We start from the raw sequence: 25199 nt of genomic DNA, 5'->3' as shown, positions 1-25199 counted from the left end.
CGCCACCAAAAACAACACTACTACTCATTGCTTCAAACATTATTTACGTACTAAATGAATGTATGTATTCAAGCAGTAAAAGTAGGCCTCTTTTTAACTTTTTTTCTTTGCCGCAAAAAAAAACTTTTTTTTTCTTTTTTCAATAGACCTCTTTAACATTTTGCTGTGACAATTATAGGTCCTTGGTTCAAATGAATTTCACATACAGTTTATCATGAGTTTAGTCTGTGCACGTCATTTCGTCCACATGATTCAAATCTTAGGACCTTTTTCTTTAAGAAGATTTGTTTGCACTCTATTTTGAAGAAGAAAATCCATCCACTTAACACATTCTGTTACAAAATTATTTGCTTTTGTTGGGGTGGGTCATACACTATTTTATGCTAATCCTATAGTTTCCTAATAATCATATACTCCCACGTTCCAAATTATAAGATGCTGTAACTTTTTTCTGAATCAGGTGTATAGATGTGTTTTAGTGTGTTTGTTCACTCATTTCAATCCGTATGCAGTCCACATTAAAATATCCAAAATGTTTTTTATAATTCGCAACAAAGGCTAGAATTTAAGAACACATGTCATTTTTGTATTCTTCCTATTCTCATGTCTTAGAAACGTTGCAAATCAAAGGAACCCGTATGGACTTTCTGTTTTGAAACGAGTCTCAACAACGTTGATTTCCACAAAACTGCCAACAATATAAAAAAGTCTCCATGAGATTTCGATTCTATAAACAGCATCCATGACTTTTCACTGCAAATACATGTTTTTTTTTTGCAAATACATGTTTCAGTCTCTGATTTTATCAACAAAAGGCCATGCTTTATATTTATAAAACAAAAGGTAAAGCAACGGAAAGGCCATGCTATATATTAGTAGTATAACTCAAAAGGTAAAGCAATCACTCGCTAACATAAACAAGGATGCAAGACAAGAGTAAAAAACTGTACAGTGACCACCCACACGTAGGATCATTCCTTCACCCGCTCAACGCGCCTAATTTCTTGAGAAAAACTGCTGCTTTTGCCTGATCTCTCGCCAGCAATCAAGAGATCTGATCGTTTCGTGACACAGTCCGCCCAAGCCATGCACGGCACCCTGCATACAATGCAAAGCAAAGCTCAGCAAGCAAGCAAAGGAAACCACACGAGTCAACAGTTTCTGCACAGATATTTTCGTTTCTGAAGCCGTCCAAGCGTATATTTCGAATGGACTGTACAGAGCAATCTCTGGCTTGCCAGTTGCCACAGGCTGTGCGTTTTCCTGTTACGTGCAAGGCTTTTAGACAACGTGCAAAAGCTGTGCACAGCTTCCCAACTGGTAGGCGGCAGCAGAGAAGCGAACGAGTGTACACGGGTTAGGCCTGGAAGTTGCCTCGTATGTATTGGTGCTCTATTGGGCATGTAGCAGCCGGTGGTTTTACCTAACGACAGTACATAGATAGATCCAGCAGCTGTTGGTCCACGAGTGGGACGTAGGCGCGTGAATCCAATTCACCACCACGTGCTGCAGTGATCAGCTGCCGGCGAGACGAAAGGGGCAAGGAGAAACTTCTACTGTGCTGCTGTGAAAGGCGTGGGTTTTTGTTACGTAGGTCAGTATGATTCTACCAAGTCATGGATGGTCGATGGTGACCGGTTCATGTCTTCACAGAAGCTGCGTTTGCCACGGAAGATATTTCAAGATTTTTTTTACTTTCATCCTGATTTGTGGCTTCAAAACACGGCATGTCAAACATGCCCAAAATACGAGTTTTGTGCAAGTAAAGCATGCGCTTCGAGATGGGTCAAGTTCAGACATGCTTCACTATGTGCAATATGCGAAGCAAATATCCCAGATTATGTTATCTAATGTGACTAGCAAGTTGTCCCTAAGTTATTATAAATAATAAAATCATATAGTATCTGGCTCTATCAATAAGGAGGAGCTGGGTCAGGGGCGGCATACAAATTGCTGACGAAGATAGGAGAGAGGTAGACATCTTTGTAGGAGTAAAGATTATGCAGCACGAGTACAAAATAGAGCTGTACCTTCCACTTCCATTAGAAGCCAAGATCAAAAGAAGGGCAGTCATCTATCAAATCCTGGATCGTGGGATCTCTACACGTACGAGAAGGGCCATCATATTTAGGGTCCTCTGCTGTGTTATTTGCACCGAGCTGCAGACGCACAATGGCACAAGTCAGACGACTAACATAACATAGTATGTGCAAGATTTTTTTTATGACGTAACACTAAAACTAGAACTTCCATAGCCTCATCTGATGATAATGAAACTCCGGCTGTGGGCGCACAATATTTTGACAGTAAGCTGAAGCAGTAGCTTCCTCAAATTCAGTGTTAAAACTTTCCTCCTCAGGACTTGTTCGGTTAATCCCTCCCACAAGGGGATTGAGGTGGATTTTGACTTGTAGGAGATTTAATCCCTCTCAATCCCCTCCAAACCCCTTCAAATCTGAAGGAACCGAACAAGGCCCCAGGGAAAATTTTGACAGCATAGGGTGCAAACCTGATCTGCACTTCCACTTTTGTCTTCTCGCACGTTTGGCATGCTAGTGTCATTCGGAATTGGCGCAGAACCTGTCAAGTACAGACCAGTATGGCAGCATTTGTCGTTTAGTCTCGGGTGGCACTGGCACGGACGCTTGGTAAGATGTATAAGCTGGTCTCGGTGTGAATAAGTTCACTGAAGCAACTTACCTGTACCATTACAGTTTACAGTGTTAAGATTGCCTGACGATTCTAGTTTCTGCTCGTTTGCATTGCACATCTCAGATCCTGGGAGATCTATCAATTCCAAGTCCGAAGCATCAAAAGCTGGTGGTTTCCTACAGAAACATCATTAGTGTCAATATTCACTTGTTATTCTATTTGTCATGTTGGAGCCTCACTATAAGGCAATATTCTAGAATTTAAACATGAAACAAAGCATTAACATCTTACATGATGGCCTGATGATTGTAAGTTGGATAAGCATTCCCTGATAATTCATTCCTATTATGAGTGATTGCTGAGTTCTTTGCATGTGCAGTATCCAGCTTCAAGCAAGATTGCACAGATGTACGAAGCTGGGTAGCAAAGTGAGACAATCCAGCTGGGGGCTTCATGATAGATAGTATTTGGGAAGCTATAGATCAAAATGACGTTATTGTTATTAATATAAAAGCACATGAATATACATGAATTGGAGTAGTTGTGCAAACACATCAATAAACATGAATTGGAGTAGTTGTGCAAGCCATCCAAGTTGATACCACAAGGATCAAGCAGGCACCTTGGAAAAAATATTTCCTTCAGAATGAGCATCTTACTTTGCAATAACTAGTGCAGCACTGTGGGGACTCTTTAAGTACTTGTTTCTAAATTATGACGTTCCGAACTTTGATTGTCAATTAGTCTTCTGGTAATAAGCAAGAACAAGTTGAGGAAAATGTGCATAACTGAAGAATAGACCACGGCTGTTTCAAATTTTAATGCTTGTAATGTTTACAGAATCATGTATCTAGATTTACTATTTACCTATCAAGCGAATTAAAGGAAATAAGGAAGAACCATTTTCCATACATCACGACTCTGCAACAGTTGCTTCACGGTGCTATGTAACTGAACACTTCACGAGTTCACGGTGCAAGCAATCAAACATCCTGAACTGTTAATTGACACCTATATCAAACTAATTCGGAGTTGGTACTGTGGAGTTACTCGAACCCGCCTTAGCTGAGCATTAGTCTCGAATAACAAACCCTACTTGTTCACCATTAACTTTGGCGTTACATGTTATGTACGGAAGATTACACAATGCCAGCTGTAATCTGTTTCATGAATGGTAACCAGTTACTGTTTTACATGTTAAAATATGTTCACTCTTTGTATAACAACTGATCGGATTGTCATATTTGAGTTGTGTATCCATGATTCTTGGCTAGTCCAAGGAATAGCAGTAAATTGCCTCTCAAAAGTCCACTGTCCTTGTGGCATTCACCACAGGTGCATAACAAACTAACCTATTTTTCTTCCTATTTGTCTTGTCTGGAAGGAACTATGCAAAGATATTTAAGCTAGCAGTTCAGTAAAGGTTTACAAACCAGTCCGTAAAGAATCATCAGCGTTGCCAAATTTTGATTTTCCAACCTCTCTCCTGACAAAACTAGTGGGACACACTGATTTGCCATCCCGAAGACCTGCAAATTGTGGATAAACATGGTTATATTTTGCATTCAAACACCAGCCAGTAGTAGAGCTAGGATGAAAGTATGAGCATCAAGTCCAAGTACCACAAAATTTTAGTGGATCATCCATTCTATTAAGAATTGATTTGTCAACTTCTGGCCGGTTATAGCTGGTAGGAAATCCTGATTTACCCCTCTGGATATCTGCAAAATCTGGAACCCATCAGCAGTCTCATTCTCACTACATAAAAGTGTACAAGAAGCTGCAGAAATAGTAATGGTGTGTAAAATTAATCCCAAGTACCATCAAATTTATGCGGATCATCCATGCCACCAAATGTTGATTTTCCCAGGTCATTAAATGTTGATTTGCCAACTTCTGGCCGGTTATAACTGGTAGAAAATCCTGATGTACCCCTCTGGGTGCCTGCAAAATCTGGAAACCACCAGGAGTCTCACTCTCACTACATAAAAGTATACAAGAAGCTGCAGAAATAGTAACAGTGCGTAAAATTAATCCCAAGTACCATCAAATTTATGTGGATCATCCATTCCACCAAATGTTGATTTTCCCAGGTCATTAAATGTTGATTTGCTGGTAGATAGTTCTGATGTGCCCCTCTGGTTATCTGCAAAATCTGGAAACCACCAGCAGTCTCAGTGTCTCACTACATAAAAGTATATAAGCAACTGCAAAAATATTAGAAATAGTGTGTAAAATTAAGCCCAGGTACCATTGAATTTATGTTGATTGTCGATGTCGCTAGATGTTGACCCCAGGTCTGTTCTTCTGTAACCAACCGTGCAATCTGGTTTACCCCTCTGAAGATCCGTAAATACTGGAAACAAACAGCGGCTTTACTACATTAAGATATACATGCAGCAGAAAATAGAACAAACTGATTATTAAGTTAAGCTCAGCTACCATGATAGTTAAGTGGATCGCCCACGTTACTACATGCTGATTTTCCGACCTGTGGCTTGTTAGAGTCGGTAGTGCTTCTTGTTTTAGTCTTCCGATGATCTGCTAATTGTGGAGACAGATGAATGATTGCAAATAGAATATGTGGTAAGCAGGAAGACACGTCCAATGTTTGTGTAACCTTGTGATCACATACCATGGAGCTTGAATGGACTAACAAACTTTGGAGATTTACTTTTGTCATCCTTTTCACGCATATTCTCTCCATTCTTAGGCACTGTGTGACTTGAAGCCTCCCCAGCAGCATGTGTGTGTTCTACATCTGCATACAAATTAGCAAACTAATAAGAAATCTCACATGTTACAGAACAAAAAAATATGTTTCTACAAGTAGAACTCACCTATTTGCAGATGCAGAATTATAAGTGGAAAACTGGATACAAAAATGACTGTCCTTAAGCACGAACGAAACTAACCTTTCATTTTATTTCTGAGCTCAGTGACTTCGATAATATAATTAGGAAACTGACATCTCTTTCCACATTCAATAGATTCACCTGGATTGAAATATCTGGTGCCAAGCACTCCACCTTCTTCATCCAGTAAAAGAATCTGCAAATACAGTTAATACAGCTAAAAACACCTTTGTACAGTCATCACAGCATTTGATTTGATATAATCCAACAGCATCTCCTCTGTTAAAGCTATCATAAAACACCAACCTCAAATTAGCATGTCCATTAAGAACTGAGCGTTGGTTGCTAACCTGCTTTACATTTGGACCAGCATGGACAAGCCTTATAACGCCATCATGAAACTTCTTTGCCTTTTGAATTAGTTGGGCAGTGTATAAGACACTCCATTCCACTTCTACAAAAGGATGCACATTCTATATAAGCCTCAATATATAATAAAAATAATACATTACATGTTCAAAGCACAAGCATCGTTTATACGGGAGGCTACACATTAACCTTTGAAACTTGAGTCTGCTGAACCCATAAGGCTCCCTGTGCTGCCAGCAGCTGCAACTTCACTCTTTCCAAGCTCTGGCTTGTTAGAACTAGAAGTGGCTTCTGATTTACTCTTGTCAAAAGCTACAAAATTGCTGAGACAAATGAGGTTCTCACTATGATATGCTGGAAGGATTTGTAACTTCAAGTCCACCTACAATGGAACTTCTGTGGACTGATGAATTTCAGGGAACTTGTTGTTCCAATTCCCATTTTGCTATTCGCATTCTCCACTCCCTTTGGTCTTGTCTGCACCATGTGTTCTTCTGAAGATTTAGGTTCTCCACCTTCATATTTATCAATGCAGAAACACATCCTTTCAATGACAGCACAGAAAATGTTCTCTAGGATTTTTCTATAAGTCGCAACAAGAAATCAGAAAGTCTCAGGAGGCACACCAGCATATTTGGCACATAAGTCTATCTATACTAGATGTACGAAACCAACCTTTGTTTAGATTTGTGGCCTCGCCGATCTCAATCAGATAGCCAGGAAAACTGCATTTCTTGCCGCTTTCCACACACTCCCCTGACTTGAGGTGCCTGGTCCCCAGTACTTGGCCCTCTTCATCCAGCAAAACGATCTGAAACATTTTAATTCACACGATGATTCAAGACATTTTATCACCCGAAATAAACTGATCGCATGCCAATCAGCCTATGGTTACTAACTAGCATCTCCGGCCTTCGATATACGAATGGAAAACACTTATCAGAGATGCGCATTGCATCCTACCTGCTTGGAATACAACCCAGATTGAACGAGCTTCACGAAGCCGTCGTGATACCTCTTAGCCTTCTGCGAAACCTGGGTGGTGTACATCGCGCTCCACTCTGCAAACAAAAGCGCATCCTACTCGTTCAGCCCTCGGGGCAGGGCAGAGCCAGCTTGTTCAGCCTCCACAGGACATACGTAGAACAGGTGGCGCGCAAACCTTGGGACGTCGAACCGGCGGGCCTGGCACAGCCAGAGCCCGTGGCTTCAGTTTTGCCGGCGCCGGTCGTGGGTGGGTTCACGAACGCGCGGGGAGCGCAGGTGTTGGCCACGCCGTGACGCGCCCTGGCGCCGCCGCGGTAGGCGGCTCTGGGAGCGGCGGGCTCGGAGGGCCTTCCGGGGCGGGCGGCGGTGGGGACGTGCTGGGCCTCGCCGACGTCGACGAGGTGGCACGGGAACTCGACGGAGGCGCCCTCGGACACGGACTCGCCGGCGCGGAGGGACCTGGCGTCGATGGTGACGCCGGCGTCGTCGAGGAGGACGAGGCGGCGGGAGTCCGGGCGGAGGAGGAGGACCCCGTCGTGGTAGGCCTTGCGCTTCTGCCTCAGCTGCGTGGTGTACGTCGCCGCCCACCGCTGCGGCTCCGGGTCCATGGCGGACAGGCGGAGTGGGGGATCGGAGAAACTCGACGGAAATTCAAAATTCGAGACGGGGAGAAGAGGGGAGGGGAGGGAAACTCACTCACAAAGCGAGGGAAGCAGAGGGGCTGAAATGGTAAAGCACTAAAGCTCAGCCCAGCCCAGCCCAGCCCAGCACGAGACGTATTTTGTGCCAAAGAGATGGATAACTCGGCCATTGTTCAGGCTACTTTCAGTAGAGATTCTCAAAAAAAAGCTACTTTCAGTAGAGCGCGCCTTTCAAACGTGAGAAACGTAAGACTTTGTGGTACATTGAGTTGATGTATGTTTTCTGGAGGATTTTATTCCTTCAAAAAAATAAAACCCCGCGTGAGATTTTTGATCTGTCGTTTTATTCGTTGCAATCCATAGATAGGTTTCCTTACAATTTGCTTGCACTACATTATACAATGTAAAAGATTCTAAGATATTTTTATGGTCTCTCGGAACAGCTCTTACCCCGCTTTACAGATAAAACATGAACCAAAGTACACGGTCGAACGAAACACCAGCTTGGCCATATGTTAGAGCAAACCTTGTTTGAGTCTACATTTTGACAAGGGGCATGGAGGTGCCCGTGGCAAATGCAAAATGATGCCACTGAAGTTACATCCTCATTGGTGGTAAGGAACCATATGAACCACATACTGGCAACATCTTCAGTGGAAGGCTACATACATGCTATCGGTGTGATGTAGCAATGCCGAACTCGAAACCACACAGGCATGTGTCGACTTACCAATTGGCCACGCGAGGGAAGAACACTGGCCTGGAGCTTCATCGGTTAAAACTGCCACAACTCAGAGATATTCATTGGAATCATCGTCGGCATCGTCCTCATCGTCGCTGCCGTAAGTTTGCAGGTAAGCTTCATCCCCTTCATCCTGCGACAGCAGAAGCTACCTATCAGCCTCTTGGTTTTTAGAGGCAATCGCCCAAGCAACTTACTAAAATCATACTCCCTCCGTCCGAAAAAGGTTGTCCCTCAAATGGATGTATCTAGCACCAAGTTAGTGTTGGTGCTAGATACATCCATTTGAGGGACAAGCTTTTCCGGACGGAAGGAGCACGAGACTAATATTAGCATCTAAGATAGTACTTTCAAAAAAAAGTGAAGTGTCTGTGATACTGAGACGATATGCAAGGACACATGTACATTGCCATTGTAGAGAGTGCTTGAAAGGAATCACTCTAGCTTGCAGGAAACGATTCTCTAATCAAGTATTTTGCTAAGCCAGCCTGGTCATGAATGGTTTACCTGTATATTATCATCATCTGAAGACAAATCGTCCTCAACTGTTTGGAGTAACTCTGCATCCTGTTTTCTCCCAGCAGCCCTCATCTGTACCTGATGATGATAACAAAGGTGTAGCGCATCATCAAGAAGTGTTAACATGGAAAAATTAGATTCGATGAAATCAGATATAAATTGCCTTACAAGCTGTGATTTCAACTTCCAGATCTTGTGTCGCAGAACTGAGATATGATGGTTTAGTGCCTGAAAATGTTCAGCCATCCGATATATAAAAGGTAGGTACAAATTGTACAAAAAGAGGAGGATCAGAGTTTACGGTTGAGTTACCTCTCGTCTTTGGAGCTCAATGGACCGTGCCATTGCTCTTCGCCTTGTCAATAGGTTCCGTGGCTTTAAAACTTGGGGCCTTTTATAGTTCTTACCACGGTAGAAAATGATTGAATATCCTTTTGTTGTCTTGTCAAGTGCAATGAGCACACCTCCACTCTCAGCTTCTAGAGAGATTGCAATATGTTTAACTTGTTCAAAGGTCTTTCCCTTCACAACAATTTTGACCAATTCTCGATGCTTCCAATGAAAGTGCATGTTTTGCACAGTACCATCAAAAACTTCCCGCCTGCCTACGAAATTTTAACAAACAGAGGTAAATCATGAGATGTTCACCCTATGCCTCCTACATTGCAACTTCTATGTGAAAAGTTTCGGTTGTACCAAGCATCAAAAAGGCCTTCATTTTCAGGCCAATTCTGCGGAATAGGAAACGCTCCTCGTCTGTAATAGTTTCCAGATCCATTGGAAGCTCTGCTGGAGAGAGATATTCCTGAACTTTCGCCAAAGCCATCTCTGCTTTTGCAACCTTTGTTTTCGCCTGGACATACATAAGAGTTGTTATTAATTTTTATTATATATAGACTGCAATTAGATTTTCTAAATATGGAGAGAGAAAGTGTAATGCTGCCTCGGAAATGAACAATGAAAATAGGAAAATATAGACTTCCACTCTACATGTATATTTTGAAGAACATACCAAAATCAGTTTTCTCTTCATGTTCTTCAAAAGAGAGGTATGTTTGGCCAAAATCAAACGATTATTCTCCTTTTTCCTCAGCTCGTCATTAAGTGAATCTCCCCATCGAGATGTGGCTTCTCTAGTTTCTGCAAGAGTGCCAGCAACTAGAGGATTCTTTAATGCTTTGGGGATGGGAGTAATTGAGGCTGATGCTTTAAGCCTGGCCAGCTCTTCCTGTTCCTGCTGAGTAATTGCGTGTTGTTGCTGTTCCACCAAGACCTTCCTTACTTTAGGAGTCACGAAGTCATTTCCCCTATAGAAATTAATATACTCCTTGTTCCTCGAAACAAGTACTCCTCCTGTCAATTTCTGCATGTGTTTTGTTACAAAGATTCAAGACACACGTTCTCATGAAAAAACATGCATAGGCTGTAACGTGAGCAGGGACACAATGATCATATTCAGAGTTCAAAACATACTTCAGAAGAATCAACAGGGGAAGATAAAACATTGCACAGTATGAAAAGGAGATACAACAACAAATATATCCATTCATGGAATTGCTTTCTCAGCAACTCACTCTTCAAGGTTTCAAACAGTATGATTTATGCAATAAATATCGAATCAGTCATAAGGGGCAATTGGTAACATACTGCATCCTCATAAAAAAAAGTAAGCAAAAGCAGAAAATCTGCATATAAAGCAATCTCATGTGATTTTAAGCATTTAGATAATGTGGTATAATGATCTTTAAATATGTCCAATTTACCTTGATTTCCTCCGCCATTCTATCGTTGCATGTGTTTGGCACCCCCCTCTTGATGGCAATCTTTACAATAGAACTTTTCTCCCATACTTTAACAATAGCAGCAGCTAAGCCTTGGTGTTCCCTGTTTCTCCCTGTCCACAAATATGTAAAAAAATGTGAAGAAATAATTGAAGCTTAAGTACAAGTAATTACAAGCAAGCAACTTCACAAACTCCAGTACCTAGAGCGAAATGTGGAGCAGTTTGTCTAGCAAGTCTACGCAAAGCTGTCATTTCCTTATCTTTCAAACTAATTTTAGTCCTATAAGGAAGTTGCCTAAATGGTGGCTTGTACCCTGGAACTAAACCAGGAAGCAAGTCAGCATCCACAGGGACGGGGCTGCGACCAGACCAATCCTTGTAGCGTGGTCCCAACTGATCCAAGAAGCTATCGATATCAAACGTTTCCGTAGCTTCTTGAGAGAAATTCATGACAGATGTCGATCTTTTCACATCCTCTGCACTTGACTTTTGCGAATTACGCTCGACAACTGGCTTTTGCAAATCATGCTCAACAGTTGGCTTTTGCAAGTCATGCTCTTCAGAGCTGGGTACAACACCAATGGCATCGCCAGCATTTTCGGATGAATCAACTTCCGCAATTTTGGCATATGACTGCACGCATCGAAGGTTGTAGTTCATTCCTCGGTATAAGACAATCGACCTCCCTGACCTCCATATCACAGTTCCTCCAGTCCTGTCCTGATTGACAATAACAAAGACCACAAATGCCTATCAGATTTCACTGAACTGAAAGCATCGTAAAACAATAACACATGCTTTTGCTCAATCTGTGGCTGTAGTGATAAGGCAAATCAAAGGGGTGAAGAAGGCCAATGCCACAGGTACCTCTAGTATCTCATGGGTTCTCTTCATGTTCAGGCTCGGAGGCCCTTCAAACCTCATCTTGACCACCTCGTCCACCTTCCATTTACTGTGGATGTTCTCCACAATGGCATGTGTAACCCCTCCTGGACCAACCCTCATCCTCTCCTTCATCCTCAATGCCGCGTCTCTAAGCCTCCGCAGCTCTGGTTCTGGTATAGTCCTCTCTGCCAACTTGGTGTTGCTATGCCTCCCTCGCTTGTCACCATCGAACGCATTCCCCTCCTCCCTCTCCCATGGGAGGAGCACAGAACCCAGCTTCTGGACAAAATCTTCCCCTTCGGAGCTCCCAATTGTGGCACTTTCCTCCATCGAATTCCTGAGTGTGTTGACAATTGAGCTTACACTGCTTCGCCTAATACTCCTGTCGAACCCACTGCCTGTGGAACTTTGGTCCTCCAGTATAGAGTCCAGCGGAAAAGAAGAACTTGCTGTCGGCGCAGCAGGATCCTCATCCTCATACAATTCCTCTTCTAAGTTCACTGCCATTGGCTCTTCTTCCAATACCTCACTGTTGTCCACCCATTCTTCGTCTTCATCCTCCGAATCTAGCTCATCATCGAACACACCACTCCTGACAGCCTCTTCCTCGTCTCCACCCACCGGACCCGAGAGCGGCCGGTCGACGACGGTGGGTCCTTCTTGCCCGTGCATCCACGGCGCGGAGAACGGCCGGGTCCCGAGCAGGTAGTTCGGTTGGGGACGCGACTCTTCATCCCGGTCCTGGGCTGCCTCGCCGTGTGCCACGCCGTCATTGCCCTTGTCCTTGCCCTCTCCGACACCGCCGCCGCCATCCTCCGAGGAGTCGTAGTCGAAGTACTCGACGATGGACCGCAGCGTGGCGCTACTGGGCTCATGATCCTCCGCGCGCTCGTCTTCTCGGTGAGCCAGCTGCGACTGCTGCCGCTGCCAGGGGAAGGAGGCGCGCAGGGAGGGCGCCCTCGCGGACCAGCGGCGGAGGGCCTGCTCCTCGAAGCTCGGCTTCAGGTTCCTCCTCTTCTTATTCTTCCTTATCTCCGTGCCGCCGTCTAGCGCCGGCGCCTCGTACGGCGAGGAGGTGGACGGGGAGGGCGCCGAAGCGGGAGGGCGAGGGGAGGAGACGCTGCTAATGCAGGTGGCGCGCCGCGGCCGCGTCGATCGGAGGGTGGATGGGAAGGGGGGTTTGGGTGAGAGGGCCGGGGGCGGGAAGAGCAGTGCCATTGGAGGGAGGAGCAAAGCTTTGGGGACGGAGTGAGGGAGGAGATGACGAAACGAGGAGGATATCGTGGGTTTACCTTGTTGGACCTTGCTTGGGCCCCCGGCGTCTTCTTCTTAGGCCTGTTGGGAGTATCATCATCCCTGGCTTCCCTCAAAATCTGCGAAATCTCTACTTCTAATAAAGTAGTTGATAGTCTCGCTTCCAGGATTTTATTAGTCCCATCTTTTCTGATTTTTTTATACCTCCTTCCATCTCTGATTTATCCATCATGAACCAAAAAAACCTTCTCCTGAGGCCCCAACCCGCACCCGCCCACGTATAAAAAATAAACTTATAAAAATTAACCAACGAAAAAAGACCTACCAAAGTTAACCAGCCAAAGAAACCTAAACCTATCGCCCGCATGTACGAGCGACCTCTCATGCCCTCGAGCGAGGTCTCCCTTTGCCGCCGCGCTTCACTCACCGCCCTCCATCCGCGCTTCACTCGCCGCCCTCCATCCACGAATCGTACGCACGAACGAGCAAAGCCTGCGTGCCCTCGAGCGAGAGCCACCCTCGCACATCAAGCCGCCGCCGATCCATCCCTTCGCCGCCGCCCTCGCCCATCAAGCCGCCGCCGATCCCTGGCTACTTCGATGGGAGCCATCGATCTTCTTCAGGAGACGGCGCCGATCCCGTTGAGGAGCCGCCGCCGACCACGTCCAGGATCCGACACCGATCCCCTTCAGGAGCCGACGCCGATCCCCTGAGCCCCTGGCGCTGGCCAGGCTCCAGATCGATGGACACGCCTGCTCGCCGCTCCTCGGGGCCAGCCCCTCCCGCCGCGCCGGATCACGCATCGCCTTGGGGACCCCTCGGGGATGCCGCCCCACACCCATCTGATGCCAGCACCCCTCCCGCCATGCTGCCCTTCTGCTCCGCCGCGCCCACCCCATGCTCCCCCCTCTGCCCAGTGACCGCCGGCGCGCGGGCGCTGCGGAGGGTCGAGGCCGGCGCGCTCAGGTCCTTCCCCGCCGACCCGCTCGTCACGCAGGCGGTGCCCGACCGCCCGCTCTTCTCCGACTCCGCCATCTTCTCCCCTACGCCGGCGCGCCCGACGACATCGTGCCGAGGTTGCCTCGGCCGCCGAGCTGCCCGACCCTCTCTGGCGCGCCGGGGTCGACCCGCCGCTGATGCCCGTCTCCGCCGTTGACCTGGCCGCGGACGCTGTGGTCGGTGCGGTCACCGACGATGCCGCGCAGCAGGCCTGATGGACGCGGAGATGCCCACCACGTTCCCGGCCGACGCGACCGGCGTCGAGGAGTCCGTGGCCAGGTTCATCGACAAGCTCAGCAAGCAGATATTCCAGGCGGAGGACGCTCTCACCGAAGGCTACGACAAGCTCAGGCTGTCGGCGTACGACGCTCTCGGGGCCTACAGGAAGGCGATAAGGGGAGTCGCTGGTAGCCTCACGTCCTTGGTGGCAGCCACCGAGAAGCAGGCCGCTGGTGGGGTCCCGGACGTTTCCGGTGCATTTCAGGATAAGGTGGCCGGAGCTGGTGCCGTGGCGACTGATGTTCAATTGTTGTAGCAGAGGATTCACTCACTGGGCAGTGCAACCACGTCGTCCCTCGTATACTACTATGGCTCGGCCAAGTCGTCGTTGCCACCAAATGTTAAAGATTTGCTGAACTCATCCGAGGAGAAAGCTAACATAGTATTGCCACCAATTGGAAGTGCCCTCCAACAGGTATATTTGTGCCAAGTCTCCCCTTAAGACACTCCTAGCAGTAAATCTATAAATTGTTGAGCCAATTGTTGCTGAGGCCACTGAAAATATTCTGACATGGAATGCTTCAGGTATACATTATCATAGAAGGCATGAAATTTTGGCTGATTGGCTGCATGTCGCTTCGGATTTGGTACTATCTCCATCTCTCTCTCTCTCTCTATCTCTCTCTCTCACATACACACACCACTTTCTCTCCGTCTCTCTCTCTCAGTTTCTGCGTGTGCTTGCTGACGCAGGTGCATGTGTGTGTGCGCGTGCGTGTGATGTGCCGCTGACCGCTGTTGTGTGTGCTTGTGGCGATGCTGCCTGTGAGTGTGATTTTTGCCGCTATCCTGCGTGATTCTTGGTGCCTCGAGGATGAGAGGAAGCCACCTAGAAAATGGCCAGAAGGAAGCACCATATGTGCAGGTGTGCTCATGTGTGTTAGAAGGTGAGTTTGTGCTTCTAATTTCCTAAACATTCCTATTACAAACAGAAAACAGCTATGGTTGGTGATAATAATTATTGGTGAACATTGTTATTGGTAAACCTGCAAACCTGCATGATGTCCATCTTCCTCTTCTTCCTGTTGCAACTATTGATGGCCATTATTATTGCAATTTTATCCTAATTTATGTTCAACTATTACCAGGTTCTTTGATTGAATCCTAATTCAAACTTCTAACACACGCAATACTTTTTGAGCAATTATAAGATGATGCATACTCTGACAGTGCTTTGGCCACATAAAAGGTAAATCCATCATTGTGGAGATGTCAAAGACATCACAAAAACAAGCATCTGAACTTTCTTTTTGGAATGAAACAAAGATGCAGACTAACAGTATTATGTTTTTTTTGACATCAACCAATATGATGGGTTGGTTCAGGACTTCAGTTATATATCACCAATATAACAATCTATTAACCATAGCAATTGTTACTTTTTTTTTAGCTACTCTCAAATGCTTCTCTATTTTAAATACGTAATAAATGTTGTCACAAACACCCTATTTCCGCCGCACTGACGGCTGTGGCAGGAAGGAGCCCACCGTCGGCATCTCCCATGGCCGAGAAGACCGAGGACCCAGCGCCCTCAAGTACGATGGAGTTCTTTCTGTTGCGACTTATGGTGATGACTGAGGAGTTTTGAGATCAATCTCGATCTGCATATGACCGTGACCATGAGGCGAACCTGGTTGCGCTTAGAGACAATTGATTAATGGAGATCCTCCAGCCATCGAGCTCCTAAAGGACACCTAGGCTAGAAATCCACGCTTGTCCATACCGCTTGCCTTTTAGGCCGAACAACCTCGTGAACTTCGACCCCATCATGCTGTAAATATAAATAGTTTACAAATTAACTAAGTTTTTAGATTGGATATTATTCCACATCTATGCGTATTTTTTTTCTTACTGTGGTATATATCTAACACTAGAAAATGAGTTGTTGAAATATTTTATACTAATAATCATTGGTCTATAGGACAAGGACTCGGCGGATGATTCCTCCTTGACTTTCTACCAGCTGCGCCCTGACTGCGTTCACAGCGTCCCCACGCCGTGTTCAAGACCAAGTTCTAACCCACATATCCAATCTCCCTCCATGGATCTCGCCTCTCATTGACCAAGAGCAACAATTCAACTCAATTTGAGATTTACAAAAGAGATGGACCTAGAGCAAACAACCTGCGAGGCTTGGTTCGTGTCCATCGACAACGTTGCTGCCGTATGTCAAGGTATGTAGCGGCAGCTTTTGTTATCCTTTCCACACCAGCAAATGTCAGAATTTATCATGTGGGCAGTTTTTTTACTGTAGTATGAGTACAAGGTTCAGGGAAGTTCAGTCATTTAGTATCTCACAGATTGTCTAGGCTTTAAATTTAGGGGATGATTTGGAAGCTCAACATAGAAACTTATTTAGTCAAATGCAGATTACATATTAAACGCCTTTTCAAAGCAAGTATGGAAGAAAATGTGGTGACCTCTCCATGAGGAAATTTAATATAACAGTTTCTTTGACTTGAAGGAATATTTGCAGATTTTAATCTATAGAAAGTTTGAGGGTATCCTCAAGTTAACACACTTGATTCTTACTGCTGCTTATGCATCCCTGAACTTCAGTTAAATTTATGATTATCTAGATATTTCCTATACTTTATCAAGTGTAGGGTTCTTAAAATAAGGACAGACATTTGTTTCACCTTTTGTAGTTCATCATAATAGCATATTATTTTAAAAAATGGCAAATTGCCAAGTACAGTTCTGAAGCGGAGAGTTACTTATGTATTTTTTTATTCATGAATGACATGATCAAGGAGTCAGGTGTGAAAATGCTTTATAAATCAGGTGAGACAACATGCTAAAATTTTGTGGCGATTAGTGAAGGAAAGAACTATGTACTCTTGTTTCAAGTAGACTTCATCGCCTTATTGTTAGAGTCAGCTTCACCTCCCATTGTTATATTCTTGACGTGAATATTATGCCCCCCACCCCCCACTCCCCATTTATGTTGTTGAAAATGGCAATCGCTTGATCTTTGAATCATGCAGCTGCCTATCTACAAATCATAAATGAACAAATAAAACATACTGATATATCCAAATAGTTGAGTATCCTGCTTGTAGAATTTGTTCCTATTTATCCTTTTGTCATTTTTACATATGGGCATCCGGTGTTTGCGGCATCTCAAAGTTTACATTTTTAAGTTGATATATTGTACACGTCGGAATTTTGTGTTGTGCCTCAAAGTTTGCCCTTTTTACAAGTAGATGTATTTTAGTTATAGATACATCCCTTGTTGTCCATTTTGATGACAAGTATTTTCGGACGGAGGGAGTAATATATTGTGTATTTTGTTGATGATTTGTTGCTGAGATATATTCCAAGTGATAATCATACATTATATGTTTGCTCCTCCATGTTAGGAGAGGAATGGAAATATGGTTAAATTCTAAATATGATATTACGCAGCATGACCAAAATATCACATCTTATTAATCCCTTTCTCTTGGCAGTGTGCTACATCTGGTCGCTCAAGGCCAAGGAGGTGATGAAAGGCTTCTTGATAAGTTTTTAGCTGTCTGATTCAAATCCATATAGCTTGCGAGATGATGGCATAGTATTATCTGACATTTTATCTGTATTTGATTAAATGTCTTTCCCTTTAAGAAATATAGTGCAATGGAATTGAATTTTAGAAACAACCGTTGGTTACTATTATTTGTGAATTCTATTTAACGCTTCACGATTTTTTCCCGGTTCCAGTTCTTGTAAAGGATATGATAATCATTTAAACAAAGTTGTCAAACTTAAAAGAAAAAGAATCTTCAACTACTGAAAAACATTAAGGATTTGCACATTTGTGCTTGATCATGAAGTGAAATGGACCACAAAGGGACATTTTAACTTGTTTTATTGAGAGGGCATGAGAGGTCTGGAGGGATCATCTTCCTTGGCCCATGATAATACAAAAGGTGTCGTTATATATGTGTTTGTTTTCATAGAGTATGAGAGATGGAGATGAATTATGTCGATGTTCAAAAAGAATATTTGAAGACCCTTACAGGCACCTTTCAAAGACAAGGGTCTTGACTTATGACATTGCACGTGCACCTAATATACTAAATTCAGCTTTGACCTTATCATTTGTTTGATTCATTTATATGCATGCATTGTAGCCTGTAGCAAAGCACGGGCGTTCTACTAGTCACTAATTAAGAAATACTCAGCGCGCCACTTGTCGCGACCTATGAGTTTTTTCTTTTTTTCGTAGATCCGTTTATTCAAAACGTTTTATCTCTTAAACTGTGCGTCCAAATCTCGAACCGTTTTCATTATTGGATTCCTCGCGGCGATATCTCCAAAACTAGATACCATGTTGATAGGTTTTGACAAACTTTTAAAAAAAAAAGAATGAAAAAACCGACCGGGAGCATGGTTTTTTTCCCTTTTCGAAAGAGGCACACCCGTGCCTCTCGCGAAATCACATCCGTACCTCTCGTGGAAGCAAAACGGTGACTCTCGTGAAAGGAAAAAAAACAGAAAATGTGTTTTTTTTCCGTTTCCGAGAGGCATGGCCGTGACTCTCACGAAAGCACAACCGTGCCTCTCGCGAAAGTAAAACCGTGACTCTCATGAAAGAAAAAATAAACAGAAACACGTATTTTTTCCCTTTCCGAGAGGCACGGCCGTGACTTTCGCGTAAGCACAACCGTGCCTCTCGCGGAAGCAAAACCGTGACTCTCACGAAAGAAAAAAAAACAGAAAACGTGTTTCGTTTTTCCCTTTCCGAGAGGCACGGCCGTGACTCTCGCGAAAGCACAACCGTGTCTCTCGCGGAAGCAAAACCGTGACTCTCGCGAAAGAAAAAAAAACAGAAAACGTGTTTTCTTTTCGTTTCCGAAAGGCACGGCCGTGACTCTCGATAAAGCACAATCGTGCCTCTCGCGGAAGAAAAACCGTGACTTTCACGAAAAAAAAGAAAACACGTTTTTTCGCGCAAATTTTTATTTATCAAAAAGCTAAGAAAGACCGGGGGAAAATCAAAACGTCGAAAAAAACCATTAAAAAGCCGAAAATGCGTGCGAAAAAATTAAAAAATAAAATCCGAAGGTAGTATCCAGAGCGCGACACGTGGCGAATGGCTGAGAGCGCGTCAAGTGGCGCTGATCGTTGCGAGGCTCCGGAAGGAGCGCTCGTTAACTAGTTGCTCTCCAAAATCTGGGAGAATCTTGTAAAAGAATTGGGCTATAGATCCTTTTGCTAAAGAAATAAAATTATATATAGGTCAACCTCCTACTCGGGACAAATATCTTAAGTTTCCCCGCAAAAAAATACTCCGTATATCTTAAGTCACTACTAAACTCCTTGGGAATGGAGCCTCCTCATGTAGAAAAATAATAATGGAGCCTCCTGATGCATCGAGGTAATTGCATTCGTGAGTGAATTGGTTGTGCGATGCGGTTGAGCCTATCCGTAGGTGAATGTGGCGATCCTACATTGATCCATAGACAAATCTTTAAAATCGTGACCATTTTTTAATTCATGAATATTTTTCAAATTTGTGAACATTTTCTGAAATTCGGGGAAGTTCTTTTGAAATCTGGAAATATTTTCTAAATTCGTGAGCATCTTTTAAAATTAGAGGACATTTCTGAAATTTTTGGGAAGAATTTTTGAAATTCAATAATATTCTACAAATTGTATAAAATTTTAAATTCACGAGTATTTTTTCAAGTATGTAAATGTTTTTAACAATGTTTGCAAAAATTGTGGACATTATTTTATATTTTAGAAACATTTTAAATATTCTCTCTATTTTTCTAGTTTTCCTTCCTCTTTGTTACTTTTCTTCGCTTCTATTTGGAGAGCCCTATGTGAATGTCGTGATGTATTTAAGCTCGGGATTATCATCGAGTTGGCATTGGGAATGAGACAAGCTATTTTGGCGATAATTGTATCCCTACGGATTTCAAGTTAAGGCTGGTGTATCTGATTTCTTCTCATCCACCTCAGAGGGTTAGTGAACTAATTGATGATGCGACATGCTCATGGGATAGTACTATGATTCATGCCCACCTACTTATGATGGATGAAGATGCCGTCCTGAATATACCCTTGAGTATGGTTACCCAGGACGACACATGGGCTTGGCATTATGAGAAGACAGGGAGATTCTCGACCAGATCGGCTTATAGATTGCTGGTAGACACAAAATCTCAAAGAGAGGCTTGGCTGGAGAACAAGTAGGGGAATTCAGATGTGCAATGATCAAGGAAAAGTTGGACCAAACTTTGGAGTATTGATGTTTCTTCTAAGGTGAAGGTGTTTGTTTAGCAGTTAGTAAAAATATCATTGCCAACGACAAATGTTATGGCGCATCGAAACATGATGGACTTGGATCACATTGCTGCGAGTAAGCAACTGTCTGAGACACCGAGTTTATCATTGACTCTCGGCCTTGACTTCAACCTGTTGGAACTAGAGGTACACAAACACTAACGCCAAATGAAAATGCTCTACTGCGCACGCGAGATCATACTACTGGAAATAGATCACGAGATCGGGTTTATCACTAGACGTGCAATCATCGTAGCGAAAGTAGAGTTGGTGATCTCCCGCGAACAACTCCCCATGGATCCCTCAAACAGACCCTTACGGTTCCCTCGAACAATTCGTCCAAGCACCGCAGATGCGATGCCTCCAAGGTATCCACACGTACGGGGGGCAGCGTCGGGCGACGAACTGCTAGGTCCGGATGCTCGATATTGGGGCATGGGGAGCGGCGGTGGCGGTTGTCCAAGGAGGACAAAGATCAAACCTAAGTGGTGTGCCCACTCCCTTTTATATAGACCTCCGAGGTGGGCTCAACACTTGAGCCCCACTAGGAGTCCATACCCATTTTCCACTCATATCCAATCCAAATGGGCTGCTGCCCCTTAAGTGTGCGATCTTATAGGTTCACATACACATGGACAAGACCAGAGTCGATAGTTGGTAGCGGCTCCTAGCAGAACGTGCCAACTCCCATGTGTGCGTAAAGTCGTTCTATGAACCTTGACAATGTGTCATATTGTGACGCTCCCGTTTATAATCGTGCACTAATCATCCACTCAACATGCACTATCACGAACGGTGACTCCACGTTAATATCACAACCTAACTCTACGACACAAATTAAACATAAATCTTTATATACAAATCCATGTCACGAGGACCCATATTAGAAGTACATATAGCAAGTTAGGTCTGGGTACAGACAATGTTAGAGAAGTTTTGTCTTAAGAAGGCTGAGCATAACAATGACACTAGATCGAAAAGGCGCAAGCCTCCTGATACGTCTCCATCGTATCTACTTTTCCAAACACTTTTGCCCTTGTTTTGGACTCTAACTTGCATGATTTGAATGGAACTAACCCGGACTGACGCTGTTTTCAGCAGAATTACCATGGTGTTATTTATGTGCAGAAACAAATGTTCTCGGAATAACCTGAAACTTCACGGAGTCACTTTTTGGAAAATATAAAAAATACCTGCCAAAGATGAAGACCAGGGGGCCACCACCTGTCCACGAGGGTGGGGGGCGCGCCCCCTACCTCGTGGGCCCCCTGGTGCCTCTCCGACTCCAACTCCAACTCTATATATTGTGTTTCGGGGAGAAAAAAAGCAGAGAGAAGAAATCATCGCGTTTTACGATATGGAGCCGCCGCCAAGCCCTAAAACCTTTCGGGAGGGCTGATCTGGAGTCCGTTCGGGGCTCCGGACAGGGGAATCCGTCGTCATCGTCATCATCAACCATCCTCCATCACCAATTTCATGATGCTCACCGCCGTGCGTGAGTAATTCCATCGTAGGCTTGCTGGATGGTGATGGGTTGGATGAGATTTATCATGTAATCGAGTTAGTTTTGTTAGGATTTGATCCCTAGTATCCACTATGTCCTGAGATTGATGTTGCTATGACTTTGCTATTCTTAATGCTTGTCACTAGGGCCTGAGTGTCATGATTTCAGATCTGAACCTATTATATTTTCATCAATATATGAGAGTTCTTGATCCTATCTTGCAAGTCTATAGTCACCTATTATGTGTTATGATCCGTTAACCCCGAAGTGACAATAATCGGGATACTTACCGGTGATGACCGTAGTTTGAGGAGTTCATGTATTCACTATGTGTTAATGCTTTGTTCCGGTTCTCTATTAAAAGGAGGCCTTAATATCCCTTAGTTTCCGTAAAGGACCCCGCTGCCACGGGAGGGTAGGACAAAAGATGTCATGCAAGTTCTTTTCCATAAGCATGTACGACTATATTCGGAATACATGCCTACATTACATTGATGAACTGGAGCTAGTTCTGTGTCACCCTAGGTTATGACTGTTACATGATGAACCGCATCCGGCATAATTCTCCATCACTGATCCATTGCCTACGAGATTTCCATATATTGTTTTTCGCTTATTTACTTTTCCGTTGCTATTGCTATCATCACTACAAAATACCAAAAACATTACTTTTACTACTGTTACCTTTTGCTACCGTTACCACTACTATCATATTACCTTGCTACTAAACACTTTGCTGCAGATATTAAGTTTCCAGGTGTGGTTGAATTGACAACTCAGCTGCTAATACTTGAGAATATTCTTTGGCTCCCCTTGTGTCGAATCAATAAATTTGGGTTGAATACTCTACCCTCGAAAACTGTTGCGATCCCCTATACTTGTGGGTTATCAAGACTATTTGCCGGCACCGTTGCCAGGGAGCATAGCTCTATTCTTTGAGTCACTTGGGATATATATCTGCTTATCATTATGAAGAACTTGAGAGATCCAAAAACCAAGATCTATCCCTCAACTACGAGGGGAGGTAAGGAACTGTCATCTAGCTATGCACTTGATTCACCTTCTGTTTTGAGTAAGCTTGCGACACCTACACCTGCTTCTGCTATTCGTTCTGATATGTCGCACGTTATTGATGATGCTACTTCTGCTATGCATGATACTTATGATGAAACTACTTCTATGCCTGATACTACTGTGCCACTTAGTGATTTTCTTGATAAACAAATTGCTAGGGCTAGAGAGATTAAGAATATTGAATCTGATAATACTGATGAAATTGATGATGAAGACTTGCCTGTTATTTCTGAGGGTTATGTTTTTGATCAAGAAGCTTCTTTAGCTATTTTAGCTTGCAAAGATAGTTATGAACTCAAAAGGTTATTAGCTAAACGGAATAAGCAATCCCTAAATGCTAGAATGAAACCTGACCCTGCTTTTGCTACTTCACCAATCTATGTTACTGATAAGGATTATGAATTCTCTGTTGATCCTGATATAATTACTTTGGTTGAATCTGATCCTTTTCATGGTTATGAATCTGAAACTGTTGTGGCACATCTTACTAAATTAAATGATATAGCCACCCTGTTCACTAAAGATGAGAGAACTCGTTACTTTTACATCCTTAAAATATTTGCGTTCTCATTAAAGGGTGATGCTAAGATATGGTTTAATTCTCTTGATCCTGATTGTGTGCGTAGTCCCCAGGATATGATTTACTACTTCTCTGCTAAATATTTCCCTGCTCATAAGAAACAAGCTGCTTTAAGGGATATATATAATTTTGTGCAAATTAAAGAAGAGAGTCTCCCACAAGCTTGGGGGAGGCTTATCCAATTACTTAATGCTTTGCCTGATCATCCTCTTAAGAAAAATGAAATACTTGATATCTTTTATAATGGACTAACTGATGCCTCCAGAGATTACCTGGATAGTTGTGCTGGTTCTGTTTTCAGGGAAAGAACACCAGATGAAGCTGAAATTCTATTGAATAATATGTTGGCAAATGAAAATAATTGGACATCTCCGGAGCCAGTTCCTGAGCCTATTCCTAAACCAACTCCGAAGAAGAGGGGTATTCTATTTCTCAGCCCTGAAGATATGCAAGATGCAAAGAAATCTATGAAAGAAAAAGGTATTAAAGCTGAAGATGTTAAGAATTTACCTCCTATTGAAGAAATACATGGTCTTAATTTACCGCCTGTTGAAGAAATATATGATCTTAATCTTTTACCTATTGAAGAAACTCATGGTCTTGATAACCCGACACAGGTAGTAAAGGTAAATTCTCTCTATAGATATGATAAAGCTGAAATCCCATTTACTAAGTTTGCTAGCCCATGCTTAGATGAGTTTGATAAATTTATGGCTAAGCAAGAAGATTTTAATGCTTATTTTGGTAGACAATTGAAATACAATTCAAATATGCTTGGGCACTTGGGTGATTATATGGCTAATGTCAAAGGTGAACTTAAACTTATTAGTAAACATGCTTCTATGGTTACCACTCAAGTAGAACAAGTACTTAAGGCTCAAAATGATTTTCTCAATGAATTGAATAGTAAGAATAATGATAATGTTGTTAGAGTTATGACTAGAGGTGGTAGAATGACTCAGGAACCTTTGTATCATGAAGGCCATCCTAAAAGAATTGAGCAAGATTCTCACAGAAATAATATAGATGCACCTAGTTCTTCTAAAAAGAAGAAAAAGAAAAATGATAGGACTTTGCATGCTTCTAGTGAACCTATTACTGAAACAACTGAGAATCCAAATGATATTTCTATTTCTGATGCTGAAACACAATCTGGTAATGAACCTGAAACTAGTGATAATGTTAATAATAATTTTATTGATGATGCTCAACCTAGTAATGATAATGATATCGAAATTGAACCTGCTGTTGATCTTGATAACCCACAATCAAAGAATCAATGTTATGATAAAAAAGACTTTGTTGCTAGGAAACATGGTAAAGAAAGAGAGCCTTGTGTTCAGAAACCCATGCCTTTTCCTCCTAAACCATCCAAGAAAAAGGATGATGAGGATTTCAAGCGCTTTGCTGAAATGATTAGACCTATCTTTTTGCGTATGCGATTAACTGATATGCTCAAAACAAATCCTTATGCTAAGTACATGAAAGATATTATTACAAATAAAAGAAAGATACCGGAAGCTGAAATTTCCACCATGCTTGCTAATTATACTTTTAAAGGTGGAATACCAAAGAAACTTGGAGATCCAGGAGTACCCACTATACCATGCTCCATTAAAAGAAATTATGTTAAAACTGCTTTATGTGATCTTGGAGCCGTTGTTAGTGTTATGCCTCTCTCTTTATATCATAGACTTGATTTGAATAAGTTGACACCTATTAAAATATCTTTGCAAATGGCTGATAAATCAACTGCTATACATGTCGGTATTTGTGAAGATGTGCCTGTTGTAGTTGCAA

The 25199-nt window shown here is 43.2% G+C and overlaps 3 protein-coding genes across 7 annotated transcripts; 1 reads left to right on the top strand and 2 right to left on the bottom strand.

Moving 5' to 3' along the window:
- Nucleotides 1–719: 719 nt before the first annotated feature.
- On the bottom strand, nt 720–7826 carry LOC125509137 (uncharacterized). Of its 2 annotated transcripts, none has more exons than XR_015604733.1 (19): nt 7039–7826; nt 6840–6937; nt 6552–6687; nt 6263–6391; nt 6066–6188; nt 5858–5961; nt 5568–5703; nt 5288–5413; nt 5095–5193; nt 4904–5008; nt 4697–4807; nt 4474–4605; nt 4275–4373; nt 4086–4181; nt 2944–3127; nt 2701–2828; nt 2354–2580; nt 2031–2161; nt 720–1098 (listed from the first exon to the last, which is right to left on the bottom strand). XR_015604733.1 is itself a non-coding variant. In XM_087526163.1 (19 exons), the coding sequence occupies exons 1-18, from the start codon at nt 7469–7471 to the stop codon at nt 2043–2045; spliced, it is 2427 nt and encodes an 808-aa protein (XP_087382289.1). In that variant the 5' UTR covers nt 7472–7826; the 3' UTR covers nt 720–1098; nt 2031–2042. The 2 variants fall into 2 exon arrangements, 1 of the variants encoding a protein (XP_087382289.1); XM_087526163.1 differs by having other exon boundaries at nt 2031–2159; nt 2510–2580.
- LOC125509136 (CRS1 / YhbY (CRM) domain-containing protein) lies at nt 6265–12719 on the bottom strand. 4 transcript variants are annotated; one of them, XR_015604730.1, is made up of 10 exons: nt 11416–12719; nt 10749–11268; nt 10529–10659; nt 9778–10128; nt 9462–9618; nt 9078–9370; nt 8754–8993; nt 8235–8379; nt 6552–6687; nt 6265–6391 (listed from the first exon to the last, which is right to left on the bottom strand). XR_015604730.1 is itself a non-coding variant. In XM_048674030.2 (9 exons), exons 1-9 carry the CDS (start codon nt 12649–12651, stop codon nt 8296–8298), a joined length of 2922 nt encoding a protein of 973 aa, XP_048529987.2. In that variant the 5' UTR covers nt 12652–12717; the 3' UTR covers nt 7994–8295. The 4 variants fall into 4 exon arrangements, 2 of the variants coding, with proteins under 2 accessions (XP_048529987.2, XP_087382288.1); XR_015604731.1 differs by lacking the exons at nt 6265–6391; nt 6552–6687 and adding an exon at nt 6918–6937; XM_048674030.2 differs by lacking the exons at nt 6265–6391; nt 6552–6687 and having other exon boundaries at nt 7994–8379; nt 8754–8843; nt 8934–8993; nt 11416–12717.
- Nucleotides 12720–13012: 293 nt separating this feature from the next.
- On the top strand, nt 13013–17606 carry LOC125509140 (uncharacterized). The gene is made up of 5 exons (XM_087526165.1): nt 13013–14380; nt 14491–14552; nt 14659–14852; nt 15887–16139; nt 17418–17606. Exon 1 carries the CDS (start codon nt 13901–13903, stop codon nt 14219–14221), a length of 321 nt encoding a protein of 106 aa, XP_087382291.1. The 5' UTR covers nt 13013–13900; the 3' UTR covers nt 14222–14380; nt 14491–14552; nt 14659–14852; nt 15887–16139; nt 17418–17606.
- The last annotated feature ends 7593 nt before the right edge of the window (nt 17607–25199 follow it).

The sequence above is a fragment of the Triticum urartu genome, chromosome 5A (genome assembly GCF_056163025.1).
Source record: "Triticum urartu cultivar PI428250 chromosome 5A, HENAU_Tu73, whole genome shotgun sequence".
Taxonomy (NCBI): domain Eukaryota; kingdom Viridiplantae; phylum Streptophyta; class Magnoliopsida; order Poales; family Poaceae; genus Triticum; species Triticum urartu.
The sequence above is the reverse complement of the archived record's forward strand: the minus strand, read 5'-3'. Positions and strand labels throughout refer to the sequence as shown.